Below are 22,378 nucleotides of genomic sequence, written 5' to 3'. Positions count from 1 at the left end.
AGAGAATGCTTCCCCAAAGGATTTATGGGGCAGGAAATAGCAGTTCCTGTAGAAATTTTATTAAAAATGTGTTCCATAACCTGCGAAGTTGGTTAGACACTGAGTTTAAACCAAGCCTTGCTTACTTTATCACTTAACCTCTCCATGCCTCTATGCAGTCATTCAAAAAAATTAAAAATAGAAGATAGCACCACAGATGCCTTTCTACCAAAAGCCAATTATCTAGATGTTACTATTACACTTCTGAAAATTATATTTAAGTGATTCCAATAAGCTTAAATAAAACTAAGAAAAGGCCAGTGTTTGAAGAGTGGGGAGAGGTGCAAAAGTACTGCGCTGTTTTCTGGTGTCCCGAATTTCAAGTTTAAACGAGAGTCTAGGGACTACTCAACTATTTGTGCAGTTCTCATACAGAATTTTATACTAGAATTAAGTATAGATCTTGGAGAGGCTGTGAGGAGTGTGGGGAAAAATAAAGGCCTTTCTCCCCTCTGAGATTCCTAATAACGACTTGTAGATTGTTCAAGCAGAAATGCAATAACAATTAAAGATAATTCATTCTCATAGGAATGTTAACCAATAATAAAGTTCAACCATTTACACTCCACAGTTCATAACAAACTGAAAAGAAAAAAAAAATTCCACAGAATATTTTGATTCTTCCACGCTGGCAAGTCCAGAAGACTTCAGAAACAACATTACGCTGACGCTATGATAGCAAACCTTCTTCACTTCCCCTTCCATTTGCTTTTACCGCCTCCGTGAGCTCTCCTGGCAGTGTTCTCCCAGCTGCAACGCTCACTCTGCTGCCAATCACCTCCTCCACCATCAACCTCATCTCTAGCTCCTCTCACCTTTCCACCCAGACTCCCATTTGTACTATTTCTAACACCACGACTGCTTTCCCTTTACTCTCTACTGATCTTTCTAGGTCTCCAGTTTCCTCCTCCCCACCCTTTGAGGGCTACACTGTCCTTTGAGGACTATTTCCTCCATTTTTAACTTTTTATTTTATTTAATTCCCTGGGTAAGTACTACCCATGGATTCAAATTTATTAGGACCCAATTTGGGGTTTAAAAAAACTTCATGAGAATAATTATATCTTTAGTATCCATTGACTTGTTCAGAAGAACAAAATAATAAGATTCTATGGATCAGATGCCAGTATAAATTAATTTTTATGCTTCCCTATAGTAACCCATTGTGCCACCACCCCCCCTTACCACTATATTTCCCAAAACTGCTGTCCAAAAAAAAAAAGACAGACTAGGAGATATACTAGAAGATAATTTAAACACACCTTTTCCATTATTTCCTCCTCTTTCTGTTCATTCCAAAGAAACGACTTAAAGATTCTGGGTTAGGGCTAAAACCACGGTTATTCAAACAAGAGAAACCTCTTTGCATAAAAGGAAGCAAACACGTCTAGAGGCATATACCAAAGCAAAAAAGGAGGTTCTGCTTATCTGCAAGCCAAACATTCATTATACAGTTAATTTTAATCTTAAATGTTTATTTCCTTATTGGGAAAGAGTAATACAGTTTTTAAAACGTGGGACACAGTCAAGTGGGTTAAGTGGAAGCAGCATAGTCCATCTCAGTTAATAGTACCTCTTTCCTCCCAGTTGCTCATCCGATCCACGAGGAAATTCTGTTGCATGTACCATCAGGTTATACTCAGGATCCAAACACATCTCACCACCTCCACTAGGTCAAGCCTGGTGAAGTCACCATCATTTTTTTGTGCGAATTACTGCAAACGCTTCCTAACTTGTCTTTCTGCTTCTACTCTACCATAACAGCTCGGTCTCAATACAGCAGCAAGACTGTAAGCCAGATTGTATCACTAATATGTTTGAAACCCTTCAGTAGCTCCCCATTTTACTTACAAGGCCCATGGGACCTGGCACCCATGACTCACTGGCCCTCTTCCTGCTGCTCGCCCTTGCTCCCTCAGGTCCAGCCATCTAGCGTCCCTGAAGGCTCACAGCTTAGGACCATTGCTCTGGCAGTTCCCTCTGCCTGGAATGCTGTTCCTGCAGATATCAGTAGAGACTTCCTTCAAGTCTTCACTCAAATCTCACTTTCTCAAGGAGGCCTACCCTGAATACCGAGTTTAGTATTTCAATCTCCGTCTCTACTTCCTGCACTCCCAATCCCGATTTCTAACCTGCTTTACTTTTTTATCTGTTTCATATCACTTATCACCTTTTAATCATGATATGTATTTGCTGTGTTTACTGTTTCCCGGTGCATTGGTTTTACAGGCAGAAATCACTGTTCTGGTCACTTAAATCCCAAATGCCTGGAACATAGTAGGTACTCAATAAATATTTATTGATAAGTAAATAAAGCCACATAAACAAGGGATTTTCTTCACTACATTAAAAATAATCTCATTTGCCCAACTGGACAGCTATCTGCAATATAAAAGTAGTAATATTAGCCAAAACTCACCTACTTATTTTCCTTACCTGTATTTTACCATGACAAATAAACTCACAAATTACCCAAAATACCACTCTTAAGTAAACAAGCAAAAGATGTTCCTTCAGTGCATAAATCTTGAAAATATCAACCTCTTCACTCTCCTACCTACTGAATCTCTTTTATGCTATTTGTTGATTTGTGAGAGTAATTTGAGAATTTAAGTGGTTGTTTTCAGAGATGCAGAGAAAACTACATTGCTTGACATAGGGAGAGATGAGGAGTTAAATAAAAATTTTTAAGAAGCTGTTTCTTAGTAACAGAACAACAAGAATCTTTGAAAAATAGAGCTACAGCTCTGTCAATTAGCCTGTCACTAACCTGCGTAAGAATACAACTCAACCAAATTACTTTAGAGAGGGACAGGTACAATGAAAGCATATGCTAAACAAGGCTTTTCTTGGAAGAGAATTCATGGTGACAAATAAATACAGTACTGTCTGGAGAAACGACCATGACAAAACAAAACACAAAATCTATTTCATTTAAATGTTGGAATCTTCATTATACCAGTATTTGTGGTAATAGATTTTTTTCCTATATAACTCCTACATGTTTATGTGCCAATAAATACACACATAGTATGATATATATATATCTTGATACAAAGCTGAAGAAACTGACAAATTATTTCTACATAATCTGCAATTCCTATCTGGCTCAATTAAATCAATTAAAGAAACCAATTTATCTTCCAGTTAACAGAATGTTCTTTCCCAGGCAGAGAAAACAGCACCTAACATCTGCATGCCAGCACGATATGCTGGTGTTTCTTAGCTCCCGACACCAATACCGCATTGCTTCAATTAGGCATGTCAGCCCCACTCATTGCAGTGTATCTCTTTAAGATAGACACTCTCGTTTCCTTAACACTTTAAGACCAGTAAAACACTATAAAATGGACTCAGCAGATTGTCTTCAAAGTGACTGTCTTCAACAGGGGTAAATATACACTTATATCTTGGGGTACAGTTGTTTTCACTTCATTCCCAGCCTCAAATAGTGTGTCCCAAACCCTACACACCCAAAAACATTAAAATACGATGGACATTTTAAGGAAGGTTTACTGAGGTGAAGAAATTAACACTGTACCCCAGAGAGCAAAACTTCCATAAAACACCCTCTTTTTAATAATTCTGTTCTGTCCTTGAAGTAATTCTCCCTTCAGTAAAGCTCTCTTAGCCTCTTACCAGCTTGTCCCCCACACTGTTACAAAAAATAAAAGAAGGTGATGCTTGCTGAAGCGAGGCCCCAACTAAGTAGAAACCTAATGTGATGGAAGACGCTGGCGGGCCTAAGCTTTGTTAGAGAAGGCTGTTAAATTTCACCAGGTGTTTTTGTGTGGTTTGATAATATTTCAAACATGATGTTCTATTTTAAACACCACATTACAAGAGGGGTATCAGTGAAGAGGCATGTCTGCGCCCATGAGGATGATTAGACCTGGAGTTAGGACTTTCTTTTCAATGTAGCCATGTTTTTTTAATATGAATTCCCCCCAATAAATTATGGTTTCTTACCACTTTTAAAGAAAAGTTTCTTCAGCAGTCTTAAAGTAACTGATAGAAAACAATATCACATTGTGAACTTACTTAATCTTTAGTTTATGCCTATTCTCTAAAAATGCATTACATAACAGCTAAAAATAGGTGTATTTTTAGATTACTTAAATCTTCTGAATGAAGAAAACAGAAAATGTACTCTGGAAACAACTGCACTGAATGTCTTCTGTTTGGCGTTCTACCATCCCTCTTCCTTTTTTCTTGGAAGAGGAATGTCTTCTCCGGTCTCAGAGCTGTGGTTTGGATTGAATTGAGTACCATCCCCGCATAATAACTACCACAGTGACCAAAGCTGGGCCTGTCACAGTGACCCTGATGGACATTTGCAGAGACACTGATTTCCTGTGTTATGACTGAGGATTCAAGTGACTCTCAGACTACTAGAAGTCAATTTAAGGCCATGAGTTGGAGAAGTCTCCCCAAATGGAGTAAATATCCACTTAGTGATAATTAAAAATAGAAAGAAATTAGATGCATGTTATATGAAATTCAGGATCAATCCTCACCTGATGCAGTATGTACTTCTGGAGTTTTCAATCAGGTAAACCAATAAATTATTTTTTTTTGTTTTTTGTTTTTTTTTAATTTATCTTTACTGTTGAAGGTTTTACTGATGTCCCTTTTCCCCCATTGATCCGCTCTATCCCACATCTTTGCCCCTCAGACCTTCGCCACACTATTGTCTGTGACCATGGGTTATGCATATATGCATATAAATTCTTTGATTAATCTCTCTCTACCTACTCCCCCACCCCTGCCTTCCCTCTGAGAAGTGATTGTTAAATATTTACCAGCACACAACTGCTTATACCATACTGTTCAGTTAAACTAGAGCCTAGAAAGAATACAGCCTGACCAACGTGGCTCAGCAGTTGAGCACTGACCTACGATCCAGGAGGTCATGGTTCAATTCCTGGTCAGGGCACATGCCGGGGTTGCAGGCTTGATCCCCAGCAGGGGGTGTGCAGGAGGCAGCCGATCAATGACTCTCATCATTGATGTTTCTCTCTCTCTCCCTTCCTCTCTCTAAAATCAATAAAGATATATTAAAAAAAAAAAAAAAAAGAGTGCAATGGTTAGCCAAACAGCCATCTCTATTCAACTGGAAAGTTCAATTCATTAGTGCAAAGAATACCTAATACAGGCTGACATTTAGCAGGAGTTAAGTCACTGTTTGAGAAAGGAAGAGAGTGAGAGAGCAAAATATAATTCTTTCTCAGTCACTGACAGCTATATACTTAATGTTACTTTTCACAAAAACTAAAAATAGAACAAAACTCCTCAAGTTTTAATTTAACGACACCTGAAAATCTTTGCAATCCTTTGAATATGGCATTCCACTCCCAGATCCTACACCCTTTTGTTTGAGTTGCATGTTGTGACAGGATTTAAATGTATTTATAAAATCAGAACCTGTTAGAGCTTTAAAAATCTTGGCAAGTATGATTTTCAAAGATCTACTGGGCAGTGTAATGACAGCAGGCAGGGAAAGAGGGTGTCAAACTGCATTTAAAGTCCCCCAGGGAGTCAGTCACATAAAGAAAACTCAACATAGTTACCACTAGATGGCACTAGATTATATAACTGAATCTAGAGTTTGAGGTATCCACAATAAAAAATTATTCTCATTTTTCTAGACTTTTATGTTATACAAAATCCCTTTTACATTATTTCACTTATTAGAATTATTTATATCATAATTCTTTGAAGAAAAAATTTTAAATGACACAAAATAAAATACAGAAAACAATTAAGTAGAAACAGAAAATCAGGATGAAACTCAGGAGTGGCAGAAGAGGCCAGAAATGAAAGTTGGGTAAAGATTTTCAAAGGATTCACATACCATGCTAACCATTTTGAACTCATATCCTATAGAAAAGAGGAGGTTATCAGATGTTAGCACATTAACTCATGCAGTAGTCTCCTGGCTAAACCAAGGCGCAGAAGCTAGTGTGGTGGTAGAAAGAGTAACTGGATTATTCCAATGATGCTGGTAAGAAATGATGAAATCCTTAACTAAGGCAGTGGGAGGAAATGAAACAAAATATATTTAGGAGGTAAAATCTGTGAAATTTTCTGACAAAGTAGATGTAGGAGGTAAGGAAAAAGCAAAAGAAAAGTTAACTACAGTTTTTTTCTTAAAGGACTAAATGGATAAAATTTAGAATAGAGGAAAGGAAAAGGTTTGTAGGAAAATATATTTCTCTTTTTTTAAATCTTCAGCCCAGGATAATTTTTCCATTGCTTTTCAGAGAGAGTGGAAGGGAGAGAGAAACATCGAAATGAGAGTGACACATCGATTGGTTGCCTCCTGCACACGCCAGGGATGGAACCTGCAACTAGGGTACGTGCCCTTGGCCAGAATCGAACCCAGGACCCTTCGGTCTGAGGGCCAACACAAACGAGCGAGAGTGAAACTGTCAATCTTAAAACTAATTAAACAGCTGGGAAAACTAAGAAGTAAAAAATAATGCATTTGGGTTTTTTTAAAAAGTAAGTACCTACAGTTAAAGGCTTAACCTAAGTGCCTAATTAATAATGATAATGGATGGGATGTTATATAAGTTACACTCGCTTTCTTATGTTTTCTTTCACAGTGGAACTGTACTATATCTGTAGCTGCTTACAAAGAATGAGGACCTGATTACCACTTTAACAAAATACAGGCAGAGTACCTTTTAAACCTAGCTCTGTGATTAGTAATTGTGTAACCTCAGTGTCCTGAGCTATTAAGGGGGATAAGAAACGTAATAAAGCCTGGCAGACGTGGCTCAGTGGTTGAGCATCGACCTAGGATCCAGGAGATCGCGGTCAGGGCACATGCCCGGGTTGTGGGCTCAATCCCCAGTCGGGGGCATGCAGGAGGCAGCGAATCAATGACTCTCTCATCATTGATGTTTCTGTCTCTCTCTCTCTCCCTGAAATCAATAAAGATATATATTTTTTTTAAAAAGTAATAAAAATGGAGTGAGATAATACATGTTCAGTGCTTAACGCACTATGTGGCACACAGTAAGTGCTTAATGACAAAAGGCATTGTTTTTGGATATTTCTGCTTACTGGGAATGCAGAGACCACATAGTATAAAAAGCAAGTTTTCTTTATTTGAACCCAGAAGAAATGTTAAATTTAAAAATGGTTTTCAAGCCTATTTTCCCACATCTTTTTCTCTATCCTTAGTTTACTCCTAGTGCACCCTTTCTCTAAGTCCCCAAATGCCCAACAAAAACAGTGGCCATTAACAGTTCTGGAATCCTGACACTGCTAAACACTAGGCATGGTGATTTACTACACTAGCTCCTCTGCCTCTCACAAAGAAGGTTCTATTATCACTGCCTCTGCACAAATAAGGAAAGTAGAACTTAGAGAGCTCAGGTGAAAGAAGAAATTCAGGGGATGAGGGTGAACTGGAACAGCCCGGGTCGTTTTACTCCCGAGCCTGTACTCTTAAAGAGTCCCATGCTTCCTGGTGTGCAGCTCGGCGAGCTGTCCTTGCTCGCCGGGAAATACATATTAAAATGTTATTCTTTTTCTCCAATCACTGCATTCAACTAAGCTCTGCTGAATTTACCTTTCCCATCCCATAATGACATCAAATGGCTTAAGGATAGCTGCCTTCAAGCACGTCCACTTGACCTATAGGAAATTCATTGTGGTAGATACTGCTAGAGTCCCGTGATACCAAAGTTTCTTCCCCTTCTGGGCGCACAGAACACTGAATTCTCACCCCCCTTCCAGTCAGGAGAAGCCAAGAGCTCGATCCCATCCCATGAGGAAAGTTTATCGTCTCTGGGCTGAGGCAGTGAAAAGCCCACGTGCAGTTCTCCAGTCCCTCCTGCGCCCACAGGCACTAGGCAGTGCAGCTGCAAGATGGCTGAGCTGCGACTGCTGGACCACACGGCAAGCACTGCTCTGGGGAGTCAGTCACCCCTACCCACCGCCACCGCGTCACACTCTACCCCACTCTACAAGAGCAAGAGTAAACCCTTTTTATTAAAGTTTTGTATGTTAAGCATTGAGATTTTAGAGCTGCTTGTTACTGCTACATAACCATTCCAGTTTTGATTATAGACATACACCTTCCACAACTGGTCTGCAGTTAGCAATTGCAAGAATATTAAAATCAAACTATTTTCTGAACATACAAAAAAGAAGAAAATAAACTCAACTGTTAGTCATGTGTTTGAAAGCTCACTGTTCTAACTATGTAGAATACTTAGTTAGAATACAACTTTTTAATTTACGTTATTTTTCTTAGATTATTTATTCTACTCTTATTTCAAGGAACCATCCCCATTGCATTATTAAATTTTTTCATATTTTATGGACATTACAAATATTTTAGGATTATCAAAATTATAGGGCGACTTACAGATAATTAGCAAAACATATAATAAAAATAGTTTATAATTCTTAGTAAAAATATATTACACATACTAATAGAAAATTCACAATCATATTAAAATCAATTTCCCTGGCTCTAAAAGGTATCAGTAAGAAACTTGACATACAACTATTTAACTGTGACTATGCATTTTTTATTTCCCTTTTGATTTAATACATTACTTCATAAAGAAGAAAGCTTTAAATGAATATTAAAAGAGTTGTTCTCTAAGCACCCTTTATGCCTGAATATAAAAAGTCACAACAGATGTGACAGTAAACAACTTATAATGTAAAACTGTAAAGTATAATGAGACTTTAAAAATTAATTTTATGAAACTGACAAAATAAATAAATAACTAGGTTGTTGTTTAACATTTATCTAAAAGTTAAGCAAAAGCTTGCCTCACTCAAAGACAACAGAGATTTAATATAGAAAATTATATAACTAATACACTTTAATTATCCAGCAATAGATATAGGATTCTAAATATACTTTCAGAAAAGAAGTCATATGCAACAGGGAAGATCCAGTACAATTTCAATCATTCACATTAAAAATATATGACTTACCTACTAAACCCCAAGCCTACTTTCTTAGCTCAGCTGCCTTAGAGTTGTTAACAGGAAATATAAGTGTAAGGTAAAATTAGAAAGCCACAGTGATGCGGAAAGAGTAGGTGTCCACAAAAGACAAAAAGATCAAAACCAGGCTGCCATCAGTTTCTTCACCCTCAATCAAAACCAGAGCATTTAGTCTTTGACATTCATTGGAGAACTACACAGGCACCAGGGAGCTACACTGGAAGATGATCCTTCCTCTAAGATAGTACTTAGTGGCCTCTGTAACAGGACTCCAAATGGCACACGCACAAGAGGAAATCTACTGAGCTGTCAATGACATAGGGACCCAAGTATGATGAAATGAGAAAACCATCTGACAATTTATTACCAACACCAAGCATATATTATTACATTTTAAAATGAAAGCAGTTCATCTGGGATTGGGGTTGAGTGGGTCCAGAGAGCACAAGTAAGTGGCCCAGACTACCAAGTCACTTAAACTACTGCATCAATGCCTCTGCTGCAGTTCCATATCCACTTACAATCAGCTGAAGAAGCAAGAAAAAGACCAACCCTAGATAATGAATGGGCAGGCTCAGGATGTGAGTGTAAGCTGAAAAGGGAATGCTGCTGGACCTCAGCCCCATTCAAGGCTGGCCCAGAAAAGTAGCGATGGGGGGAAATCCTCTCGATGGGTAGAGCTTCAGGGAGTATATTTGGTTATCCATTTTATGTGAAAAGAAAAAATATATATATATGGACTTATGGATAGTGGTGAATAGCCAGCAGATTGATTGATCAGAGGCCAAAAAAAAAAGCAAGACTGGAAGATTAGGGACAAGGAGTTCCAATAAAGAGGCATGTGAATGGACCTATCAGTAAGTTGAAGGTATGTGGACCTTTGTATTGCACATTTTGTGTTTCAGAGAACATCAGCTACAAAAGAGGCATTAAATAATGAAGTAGACCCATGGATTGGTCATAGCATGTCAGCTCTGTCTTTCCCAACCCCACCCACCCCCATAAGGGAAATAAATCCATGGTGGCAGATATGTAAGCTATGCACGTACCCAACAGTGTATTCTACTCTCACCATGACTGATAAAGATGCTGCTCCTGATGAATGAATGACCTGTCAACCACAGATCCCGTCAATATGATGCCATCCTTCAAGGAGACCAACTGAACATTTGGTAATAAGTTGGCTACACTGAACTGCTTCCATCCTGTAATGGTCAATAATTTATTCAAACAGGTATAGATAGCCATTCAGGTGTGGGTTTGCCTTTCCGGCCCAAAGTACCTCAAAGTACCACTGTGCATGTGCTTATAATCTGCTTTACCTACATGGATTATCACATAACAAACTTCAGACCAAGCAAAGAACATATGTCTTTGTAGTGGTAATGCAGTAAGGATATCAATCACGGAATCCACTGATCTTACCCATACTGTGGCATCCAGAACCTTTGATCCCAATAAAACATAGGAACGTCCTGTAAAACACGTGGCTGAGACTCCAGGTTGCAGTAGACACCCTGCAAGGAAGGGACACTCACTATCTTTTAGGATATAGTATACTTCTAAGCCACTGGCTATCATATGTCGCTGTGTCCCCAATAGGAAGGATACACAGGTCAGGAACCAAGTAGAAGTAAGAGTGACCCACTAACCACTACTGCCAGCTATCCACTTAGGAAATGTATACCACAGTGCTGCTTCGGGCTCTACGGGTCTGGAGATCCTGGTTCCCAAACACGGGCTGCTTCATGGGGACACGGAACTAAGCAATGGCTACTGCCTATTCATTTTGTGCTTCTTGTGCCAGAAAAGAGCCACCACGCTGGCCAGAGTAACTGGCCCCGATCATTGCGAGGAGGTAAGATGGCTGCTAAAAATAGGGGCAGGAGAACATGTCTGACATTCAGATTATCCACGGGATAATAGTCTTGTTATTTGCCAGTCGTATTGCCACTATAAATGGGAATCCATCATAAGGACATGATGACAAGGGGCTAAGACTCTGCAGCAATGAGCGTCAGATTCTAACTACCAGACAAGTCACTCAGACCAACAGAGGTGAGGGAAAAAAGGAGTGATAAGCATCCATTATGGCCACAGGGTCAACTGCAGCAGGAGGGGACAAGTCCTCCTCATAACCTGAGGCCACACCACTGACTAGCTCTTCCCTGTCATGTCACTCACTGCCCCATACTTTTCCCTGACGAGCACTAGCTCAACAGAGCAGGGACACCTGGATTCCGACCAGGCTGTGTCTAAGCGACTTGCACCAAGAGACTCCTCGTTTTCGTTTTCTAACTCTTAGCACAAAGCCTTATGAACTGGACTTTCCAAGCGCAAGGCAGCCAGAAGAAAGTAGGCTTCAAGGTTCATATTAATTAAATATCAAGATTCTGACTTTTAACTTAAAAAGCCAGTCCGTCACCTACCTGCAAGTGTCTTTTCCATTAGGGCAGAATCAAGGTGAGACCAAAGGCCTAGTTTAAGAATGGTTCCTCTGAACACAAATTTTCCCCGTAGTGAGTTGACATGTCACAGTATAAGTTCTCTAAGGATGGAGGTCCTGACCTTCTTTCCTACCAGCTCCCCCCTCAGTGCCTATAAAGCACCTGACAAATTGTAGGTACTTAAATATTAGTTAAAAGAATAAATTAGAAGTACACTGCTGGTGGGAATGCAGACTGGTGCACCACTATGGAAAACAGTGTGGAGTTTCCTCAAAAAATTAAAAATCGAACTGCCATTTGACCCAGTGATCCCACTTCTAGGAATATATCCTAAGAAACCCAAAATACCAAGCAGAAAGAACTTCTGTGCCATGTTCATAGCAGCACAAGTGAAAATAGCTAAGATGTGGAAACAGCCCAAGTGCCCATCAGTAGATGAGTGGATAAAAAAGCTGTGGGACATTTTCACCGTGGAATACTACGCAGATGTAAAAAAGAAGGATCTCTTCCCTTTGGGACAGCATGGAGGGACCTGGAGAGTATTATGCTAAGCAAAATAAGCCAGTCAGAGAAAGAAAAGTATCACATGATTTCACTCATATGTGGAATCTAATGAACAAAATAAACTGATGAACAAAATAGATCCAGAGACATAGAAGCATGGAACAGACTAAGAGATCTCACAGGGAAGGTGAGGGTAGGGGAGTGGGTTGGGAGAGATTAAGCAAAGAACTCAGATGTTTATAAGCATAACCCAGGGACACAGACAATGGTCTGGGGAAGGCCTGGGGGTGGGGTGGATGCGGGATGGAGGGGATCAATGAGAGGGAAAAAGGGGACATCTGTAATACTTTCAACAATAAAGATTTTTTTAAAAAGTACCTGATAGCTGCCTTTGTTTTAAATAGGTACCTTTTAACTTACAATGGTGAGTTACGTACACTCGGTACTAGAAAAGGGTGAGCAAAGTTCAACACCTGCGCCAGGGACAGGGTTCCAGATTAAAATTTAAAAGGTAGCTAAGTGGTGTCTACAGCTGGGCAAGTCTCAACAAAGGGGGGGGGGGGACAAAAAAAAAAAAAAACAGGAAAAAAAAGAATACTCGTAAAAAATAATGTGGAAGAAAAAAGCCAGGCAACATTTCAAGCACACATGGGGGAAGGCCGTGTGAGGTCGCAGGAGGCAGTGGCCACCTGCAAGCCACGGACAGAGGCTTCGGGAGAAACCAAACCTGCCGACACCTTGATCTTAAACTCCTAACCTCCAGAGCTGCGAAAAAATGATGCCTGTGGCATAGGCCGTCCCGTGTGTGGTACTCTGTCATAGCAGTCCTAGCAAACCAATACAAATGAGTAAATATTTTTTAAAATATTTTTTAAACTTTTTTATAACCAATCAATATAGAGCAATATGAAAGCAACAAATGTTATTACGATAAGCACTTTTATTTGTTCATTGTGAAAATTAATTAATTTAATGTTTTAAGAAAGCAACTTGAAAATAATAAGGAGTCTTAGAAAAGAGCTTTGACCTACTAATTGAACTTTGGGGAATCTTTTAGAGTGAAATCCTGAATTTAAAATAAAAGGTAGAATCAATAATTATTATTATTTAATTCATGTTTATTATTTGTCAGGCCATGTTCTAAATGCTTTACATGTTTTAGCTCATTTAATTCTCATAAAATTCATTGTCACATTATTTTTTTGTTATATTTAAAATTATAAAACCCAAAGCATTTGCTGTTACTATTTTGGTATATTATCTTTTCTCTATGCGTTTATTTCTTACTTGTAAAACAAAAACCACATTTATGTTATTCTTTTCACTTGACATGAGTCAGGGAAGTAAAAAAGCATTATTATTCTATTATCAAATTACTGAAAATATAATGCAAGTCAACAGAAAACTAAGATTTTGCTTTATATGGAAGACTTTATAAACCCACATAAAATGAAGTTAAGCTCTATTTCTTTAAGTATCCTAATCTCAAATATTTTGGGGTTTTGTTTTTGTTTATTTTGCACTTCAATTATAGCTGCACTAGAAGTAATGCTAGTATCAGATAAGTATGAGACATAACGCTATTTCTTAATGCCAATCCGAAAATGTCTGCAGATGTATAATCAAGTGTAACCACAAACAGGATTCAAACAAATTTGGTGGAAGCAGTCTGAGAATTTTAAACAGATGCTAAGAGAGTTCTGAACCATCTGCAAGATCTGATGGCGGAAGCTAATGGCATTGAGACAGCACCGTGGGCCTGCGAGGACTGAAAATCTTGCTCCGAGTCATGTGCTAGCCTCTTGTTGCCGATATGGAGATTTATACCAAGAGAGAAAATTGTCAAGTCTAGTGTTCTCGGTGTTTAGCAATAAACATCCAAGTAAAAGAGATAACTCATAAAGTAATGGCATACGTAAGAAAGGGAAAAGGAAGGAAATTATTTGTTCCTCAGAACTCCTAAGAAAAAGGCAACAATTTCAGATGTGGAAACAAGTTTTAGAGATTTTGCATTTATTGTTTCCAGAGATAAAAACCAAGATGAAATTCATATTTCCTGATAGAAGTAGGTATAGGGGAGAGGATTTATGGTAACTAATTAATTGAGAACAATTAAATTAATTCCCAAGCCACAGCACTGAGGACCTAGGTGAGCCCAGATACCCTAATTTAATATCACTACAGACAATACAGGAAACTCGGCAATCTAGGGATTTTACCCATTAACTTACAGACCATGCACGCTGTAAGGCCTATTAGACACCTGCTACTCCTGCCTGTAACAAAGGTCTCCCTTCGCAGAAACAGTGAAATTTTATACCTTGCAAGAAAGGGAGGGAGTGGAGGGAGAGGAGAGCGGAGCGAGAAGGCAGGGAAGAAAGAAAAACAAACTTCTGTTCTGAGCGTGTTCATTTAATATACACTTGCTCTATGACTGCTGTGAATTAACAAGCGCACCTCCCAGTGGCAGCTATGGTTAAAACTGTCCAACTTTTTGAATTAACATTTCACTCTTGAATCATTTCATTCCCAAAAAACTTGTTGGAAAACACTTTGGCATTATCTCTTAAAATTGGACATATGAATGGAATATATTCCAGAGAAACTCCTACATATGTACATCAGGAGATATGTTTATAGCAGCATTTTCACAATAGCAAAAATTTAGAGACAATCCAAAGGCCCATAGGCGGGAGAGTGGATTAAAAACTGTGATGTAGTCACACTACAGAATATCACACAGCAATCAAAATAAATAAACTAAAATTAAGTGGAAATACACAGAACAGTGCCTCTTATAAAGGTAAAACAACACATTGTTTTTAGAAATAAATAAAGTAAAAGAATGAGGAATGTGGGTTCAATATAATTGCCGCAAACTGCAGGAGTTGGGAACATGGAATGAGGTAAACAAATGGTTAGATGTAAACTATCGCTCAGGCTCCAGCTCTTCTTTGGGGTGGTAGGTACATGGGTGCTTATTAGATTATTACTAATTAATTAACATTTTCCTGAGTAGCTAGTATAAGGTTTCCCTTCTTGCTATAAAACTGGGCAGAATCGCCCTAGCCGGTTTGGCTCACTTAAGGGTCCCGGGTTTGATCCCAGCCAAGGGCACGTGCCTCGGTTGCAGGCTCCATCCCTGGCCCCAGTTGGAGCACATGTGGGAGGCAACCAATTGATGTGTCTCTCATCGGTGTTTCTCTCTCCCTCTCTCTCCCCCCTCCACTCTCACTGAAAAGCAATGGAAAAAAATATCCTTAAGTAAGGATTAAAAAAAACGAACAACTGGGCAGAATAGATGAAACAACCACTTTAAGGCAGTGGACATGGTACAATGCTGAGAATCTTGAAATAGAAAATGCATATAAGTTTCACACTAACTTTCTGATTACAAACTATTTTATAACCATAGCATGAGGAACTGAAGCCCAGGCAGAGAGCATAGCACTTACTGAGCACAAGAAACAGCTGCTAAAAACAGATTAGAATTCAGGCTTGCTAATGCAGTGGGACATGTGATGCTAGAGTGAAAAAAAGGGAGCTAAGAGACTAAATTCCAGAAACGGGCATAGAATTTTTACTCAGGTTCATGTCCAGATCCTAAGCTGTACATATGCAAGGTTTCTGAAGCCTGGTAGGTTGCACCTACTGAGGCCTGAAAAACAAAGAGAAATTTCAGGACTCACACAGTATTATGAAACTCTCTGATCAACCAGGCTTAGAGAGATATTTGTGAAATTCCCAGACATTCAGTTGAGATCCCAAAAAGGTCATGCATTAAAAGTAAGAAACTACACTCTAGGTGTATGGGCTGTGTGTGCCCTATGACAAAGGAAAAAAGGAAAGAATACTATCCAAACAAGGCCTAAAACCAGGCTTTGATAAGATCAAGGTGGTCCTCCTTAGTATAACTAAAGGACATGATATTTTTGAAAAGCATTCTTTAGATGGAAACATAATAGTATAGTGACTTTACCATATCACATAGCCAGTAAGTAGCCAATTCAAGACAAACGCAAGTCCTGAGACTACACAAGGTAAAGCTACCACAATATTTGTAGAAAAATCAGGCATAAGTCAATCGTTGATTAAACATGGCTGCTGTCCTTGTCATTTTCCATTACCTCTATCTCTGACATTTCAAAGGTCACACAATGAGATGGAAAATTCAAAGGAGTTTAAGAAGTCCTGAGTTTGATTTAAGTAATCAGCTAAAAATGGTGTTTCTTAGAGTTTAATGTGGGTCCCATGTCCCAATTTCTAAACCAGAGCTGTTCTACTTTTACCTACTTTACATATTGAGTTAAGTTTTGGAAAAAAATGTTCTCTGATAAAAACAAACCAAAAGCATAGATTAAAAAACACTAGGCAAGACAAAAAGCCTTTAAATTTTAAGATACAGGTACTACAATTTTAAAGTTCAATGGCCTTTTCTATTTTGTCCAAAAGGAAGTGTCCACATATATTTCTGATATCCTTAAAACTTCTCAAATTCAGAAGCCAAACTCAAATTGTGAATCAGTCGTAGGAATTCTTTTGCTGAGTACATGAATCTTTGTCATTCATAAATGGATATGAAAATAGCCATAGCACATATGAAATGAATTCATTTTACTATTCGGTTAATAGTGCCAGAATTAAACAGAAAGAAGTTTACCAGTAATTGTCTTCTTTGAGTTTTCTAAGATCCTTGATGATCATATAAAAGTTTATAATAAAAAGTACAGTTAACATTTTACCTGCCAGTCATCAACAAAAGCAATAGCTTTATAAAAAGTTATTTCAATAAGGAAAATACTTAAAGATTTTTTATCAATATCAGATTAAGTATCTAGTAATAATTGTGGTATCTAGCTAAGGTCCACAATACAGATTTGAGTAAAACTATTAATGATATATATCTATGAATTAAGTCATTTTGATTAGAAATATAGAGATACTTGTCAAGATAACTTTTTATGTCTACAGTATATAATTTTTATATTTGTAATTATTATATATTTAACAAGGTTTATGTGTGTATATAATATGTGCATGTGTGTGCACACCTGTGCATATGTATCAGACTACTAGGTGGCTCTATACTTCAGAATGCAGACTGTTTATGAAATATGATCCTATCATGATATATTGATTGTGCTGTGCTCCAACCAACTCCAAACGATACACACTGTGAGTGTTGCATTCTCAGAGCTATGAAAAATAAGCATGCTGTTCTTTCAACGTCAAAGTAGCCAATAATGTGCTGTGATAAATAACAGGTGTCTGTGCCAAAATCCTGAACACATACTGATGGCTTCATTATAAGCCAAAGCAATAAATAGCAAATACTGTGTAAATGATTAAATACTTCCAACCAAAAACACTACCAGACTAAATAATTAAACGTTTATTTTACAAATACAAATTTTATTTTAAATAACACCAATGTTTTATTTTTATATTTTTAAGTAATATTAATGTTTTAGAACTGTGAAAATGTTTCAGTGAAAAAGAATCCATTTACACTAGGTGATGTTAAGCTTTCCATTTCTTTTTTATAATTAGAGCAGCTCCATAGTTTATTGTCAAATAAACACTTTAGAGAGTAAAGTGGTACTAATAATAAGTAGTGGAAGACAGCAGGCATAAACTAGCACTAGTTACAAAGCAGAACTTACTTATGGTTAACTTACTTACAATTAAAAACACCAACAAATCCAAACATTCTTTGGTCTACTAAGTTGTTTTACTCTTACATCTAATATGAAAGTCTGCATATCTTTGAATATGAAAGTCTGCACATGTAAACAAAAAGAAGAGAAAGACTGTCTTTAATACCTATTATGAGTAAATCTAGTCCTATTATGCCCCTGTGTGGCCAGCCAGCACAGCAGATTCACTGGCTCACATTTGGTGACAAAGAAATAATTACATCTGAAGGAAAAGACATATTTCTTGACTGTACAAGGAAAATTACTAAAAGTCAGCAAATGGAAAAATTTAGGAGATATTAAGTGCATTTTCCAGAATTTTATCACAAAAGATAGTCATCATCTTTTGAATACTGTTGAAAACAATTGGTTACTCAATGCAGTGAACTGTAGTAAAATGTACCACTAGCATCCCAGTATTTATGTTTCCTTCCAAAGACAAGATCACGAAACTTAAATTTCATAAGAAATTTAGGACTTAAGGACTTTTCTACTGGCAACAAAAGCAATTATCTTTGTATTCCGGTTAATTTATTTGGGGAAAAATGAGTTTACAGTAAGGAAACTTGATAAAAAGTTTAAGTGGCATTTCATCAAAACCTATCAAGTGGATTGACATAGGACACAGACACTGGTTTGTTTTTTCTTGCTGGGCCTTCAGTTGTTTCATTTTAACTGTAAAAGGGCAAAGGATATCTTGCCACCTCTTTTATGCACTAAAATGGTACTCAAGAGCCACAATGATAAGAGAATCAGTTAAAAACTTTCAGTGTGAAACCTAAGGGTTGTGCTATATGATTTCCAACAAAAAGTTAGTCTAAAATAGTCTAATGATTTTCACTCACAAATAAATTTCAATTATTCATCAGATAATAAAATGCTTTAATCTATATTAGTCTCCAGTTTAGTGATTTATGATACATAAAATATTATTGGTATTTTTAAAATCTTTGCTCCTTTGGCAAGTTGAACCTGGAAATGTTTTTGGAGCAATTATTTTGGGAGATGTTTGTCTTTTAATCATTTATTGCTAATATGTCATAGAAGTAAACCACCCTATCATCTGACAACCTGATGAAAGTTGCGTTGCAGATTTATGGATGAGATTGGGCACCTAGAAAAAGTCTCAAGAAAACTACTTGAAAGGGCCTTCTTTTAATAATACACTGTCTCCAATTGATGCATAGTTTTATTCTAGTAATTTCTCCTAGAAAGCAATTCAGAAGAAAATATAATCTAATTGTCCACATCCCTGATGTTATTTGCTATCAGTTTAAAGATGTAATTAATATCACAATACAAATACTGAATATTTCATTTCAACTAGTCCAAACAAACAAGTACTATTCATGTAATAACAACCAAACTGTTCTTTCCAGAGATGATAATTGATGCTTCAAATCTCAAAAGCGTAACATCCAGTCCATGAAGTTGAAAGGCTCGTTATTTAGGAAAAAAGTTGTAAGATAACATCTTCTGATGACATACTAAGGCATTCTTTTTCCATTTTTTTCCTTCAAGGATGATTTTTTTGAATACTGTCTACATCTTACTTTCTGACTCAATGAAATGTTGATGCTTAGGTATTTGTACTTTTTTTAATCTAAGCAGAATAATAATTTTAAAAGACCATTGTGTCCGATCTGAACACATGTAGCCAAAACATTAAAATATGTGGAAGGGGGCATTAATTGCATGTTCTTATAAATTTATTTTTACTCTTCAAGCTTCTAAAATAATAACTATTTGTAAACTGGTTTTGTACTTGATTAGCTATGAAGATCAATAGATCGACATGTGAAAAAATGTCATATTTTTTATAAGACCAAGAAGTTAAGAACATAGGCAGGGATTTTTTTTTTCCCTAAAACAGAATAAATTCTTTATTGATTAATTGATAGTTTCAGATAATTTAGGTAAAAAATAAGTTAAATAAGAATGGTCTTACAGAATTCTTAGAAAGTCCACAATTTAATGTTTAATTACAACAGCATAAAATTCCAGATTTTTAATAATGATAGCACTGCAATTATTAGCATAACAATAATAAAAGGAACTTGAGGCCAAAGCAAATGTGTAATGGGAATGCACACAATTCCCTCAAAAAATAGATATTCTCATATTTTAAAACTAGTAGCATTTACTTTAAAATTAATTCCATACTATGCTGATAATAGCACAATTTCTAAAGTGAATATATACCCAGCCCCAATATTAATATTTTTAAACACATAAATTCTTGGCATTAAAAGAAGAGAGAAATCAAACAAGAAAAGATTCATAAGGGATGAGCACAGAACCTAAAACTCTGGTAGCTTTGGGTCAAGGAATTTTTAAGAAAGCCATACTGCCTCTTCTATTTAAATCAATACAGACTGTTTTATCATAAATCATACACTTAAACAATGTATTACTAAATAAGAAAACCCACTATCTTAAAATATAGATAGCCTGTTATAGAATATCATAGCATTTCACATGCTGTTATATATTTTACATTAGTCTGAAAACAAAATATTAAAAAAATGAATTAGTTAATTGAACAGAGCTGCACTGAGGAAAAGTGAAATTTTATAAAAAGGAAACCTGCTGTTCCATAATCAATAGAAAGGTCATAGATATATTTATCATTGGTAAACATTTTAAATGCCTACAAATTTATAAAGCCTCCTTTACATTTGCTAAATTAAAGCACATACTCTTAATAGGTATTTTTTCATCTCTAAAATAGGCTGCCTCACATTGTTCAGAGACCCTAAAAGGAAGAGACCTGCAAAACCATTCGATATTCTATGCACTATTAGTTTTCCCTCAATTTCCAGAAGGTTTCAATGCATTACCATTTCCTTCTCAGTCTTTCTCCACATGTATTTAGTTAAATTTTTTTTCTATACTTGGTACATAACATTAGAAATTCTGAAAAGACAAGCAACTTAAAGGAGGAGAAAACTGCATGATAAAATTGCAATTTAAAAGCATTCTTTAATAGGCTACCTCTTTTCTTGCAAGCTAGAGAAAGCATCTAAAAACATATGCTCATAATTTAGCAACCTTCACCCCCCCCCCCACACACACACACACACACAAAGATCAGCTGAAAAGCAAGAGAATTTATAACAAAGCATCTTTCCAAACTACCCGATCTAATACAAAGCATTATTAGCAGTTCCATAATGTAGCTGTTTAAAAGTGATTATTGATCTGCCCTGCATAGAGGAATATCTTAGACCTAGGAAACATCCCCCGCATGTTTTACAAAGAGCATGCATGGCTGCTAATTCATATCTTCTAGCAAATCACGTATGATTATACAGCCCCATCCCCACATATGCAATATAATCTGTGTCATGATCACAAAGAAAAAAATTCAGGCATTTCAAGTTAATCCTTTTATTTATTAGAAAATTAAATCGTGAAACAGCCTGTATGTTTCAGAGGTCAAGCTAAATTTAAGATGCTTTCTGTGCTTTGAAGTAAGCTTGTTTTCTTTCTTAAATCAATTCAGAACACTACATAAGATTTTATATTTCTGATCAAAAGGCAACACCCTTATAATGCTAACATTTTAATACAGAACAATTTCTACAGACATATAAGATTATTCTGAAAATACCAATACTAAAAGAAAATATAGTTTAGCTTTACTCACCTTGCATTGTTCAGCGTTTGTCCAAAAAGCTCGTTTTGCAAAATATTTGGTGGGGATGAAAAAACCCCATGAAAATGAGATAAAACAGAATTGCAGACCTGGCGCAATGTCTCAAATTGCATTTTCTTTTTTTTTTTTTTTTTCTCTTCTCCCTTATTTTTCCTTACCACCTGTCTTTAAAGTCATCTATTTGCACACACCATCAAATAAAAACATGCCAATCAAGTTCCATATTTCTCCTGAGCTCTGTAAAAACTGTGCTTAAATGAGCAGAGGTGGATAGTTAATTGTACAGTCATTATTCTAATTCAGTCGTAGAAGATTCAGTACCGTGCAGCTTTCGGCTTGCTCCTGACTGTAGCAAGAATTCTAAACAGCAATAAGCTTTTTGGGCTTTCCCAGCTGAAGTGTGAAGCTGAGCTGCTTTCATGTACTCTACTCATATTTCTCTAAGCCTATTAGAAACACGCAATGAATAGATGCTGTCGTCAGGAGTTTCAGCACATCTGGCTGCCAGCAATAAAACCTAAGAAGTAATAAAAATGGGGACGAGGTATCTTCTCAATGCTACTACCAGGTAAAAGGGAGAGAAATTATGCATCCTCCAACCCTTTTCTCTTTCCCTGAAAAATAAATCACTCCAGCAACAGAGTATATAGGTCTCTCCAGTGTTCGAGCTGCTGCATAGGACCAGAACACTCTAAAAATAAGTGGCCTATCCTTCTTTTGATATCACGAAGCCATAAAAATATGATAGACCACAGAGCCTTTACTGCCAGCATTTATAATGCCATACTTCTAAAGACACGTTTGGAAAACATGTATTTCATCATCTTAATTTCTTATCTAACTTTAAAATGTCTCTTTTTTTTTTTTAAGTCAATAATGTTCAATCTGGTCCCTTTTTAAAGGCCACACATAGTGAATACATGATTAGTCATGTAATTTTAGGGGGGAAAAATACCCTATCAATTAAAAGGCACTTAAGCAGCACACATATCAACTTTCCCACAAATCAAAAGCACAACTAACACCAGTGAGACTATCAATTGTTATTAACTTAT

General features: G+C 36.9%; 1 protein-coding gene across 30 annotated transcripts in view; it reads right to left on the bottom strand.

Annotated features, from left to right (window-relative positions):
- The window catches only part of RIMS2 (regulating synaptic membrane exocytosis 2), a 215,540-nt gene that overhangs the window by 136,023 nt on the left and 57,139 nt on the right, over positions 1-22,378 (bottom strand). For 16 of the 30 annotated variants that reach the window (XM_087825338.1, XM_087825349.1, XM_087825352.1 and 13 more), the window contains exon 1: positions 21,315-21,436. The exons of the other annotated variants lie outside the window; for them this stretch is intronic. In XM_087825338.1, the coding sequence (XP_087681464.1) occupies positions 21,315-21,436 (122 nt within the window). Of the gene's footprint in view, positions 1-21,314; positions 21,437-22,378 lie in introns of those variants that run through there. 30 annotated transcript variants of the gene reach the window in all.

This window comes from Miniopterus natalensis, chromosome 16, assembly GCF_054644295.1.
Source record: "Miniopterus natalensis isolate mMinNat1 chromosome 16, mMinNat1.hap1, whole genome shotgun sequence".
NCBI classification, from domain to species: domain Eukaryota; kingdom Metazoa; phylum Chordata; class Mammalia; order Chiroptera; family Miniopteridae; genus Miniopterus; species Miniopterus natalensis.
This window is presented reverse-complemented; position numbering and strand designations above follow the sequence as displayed.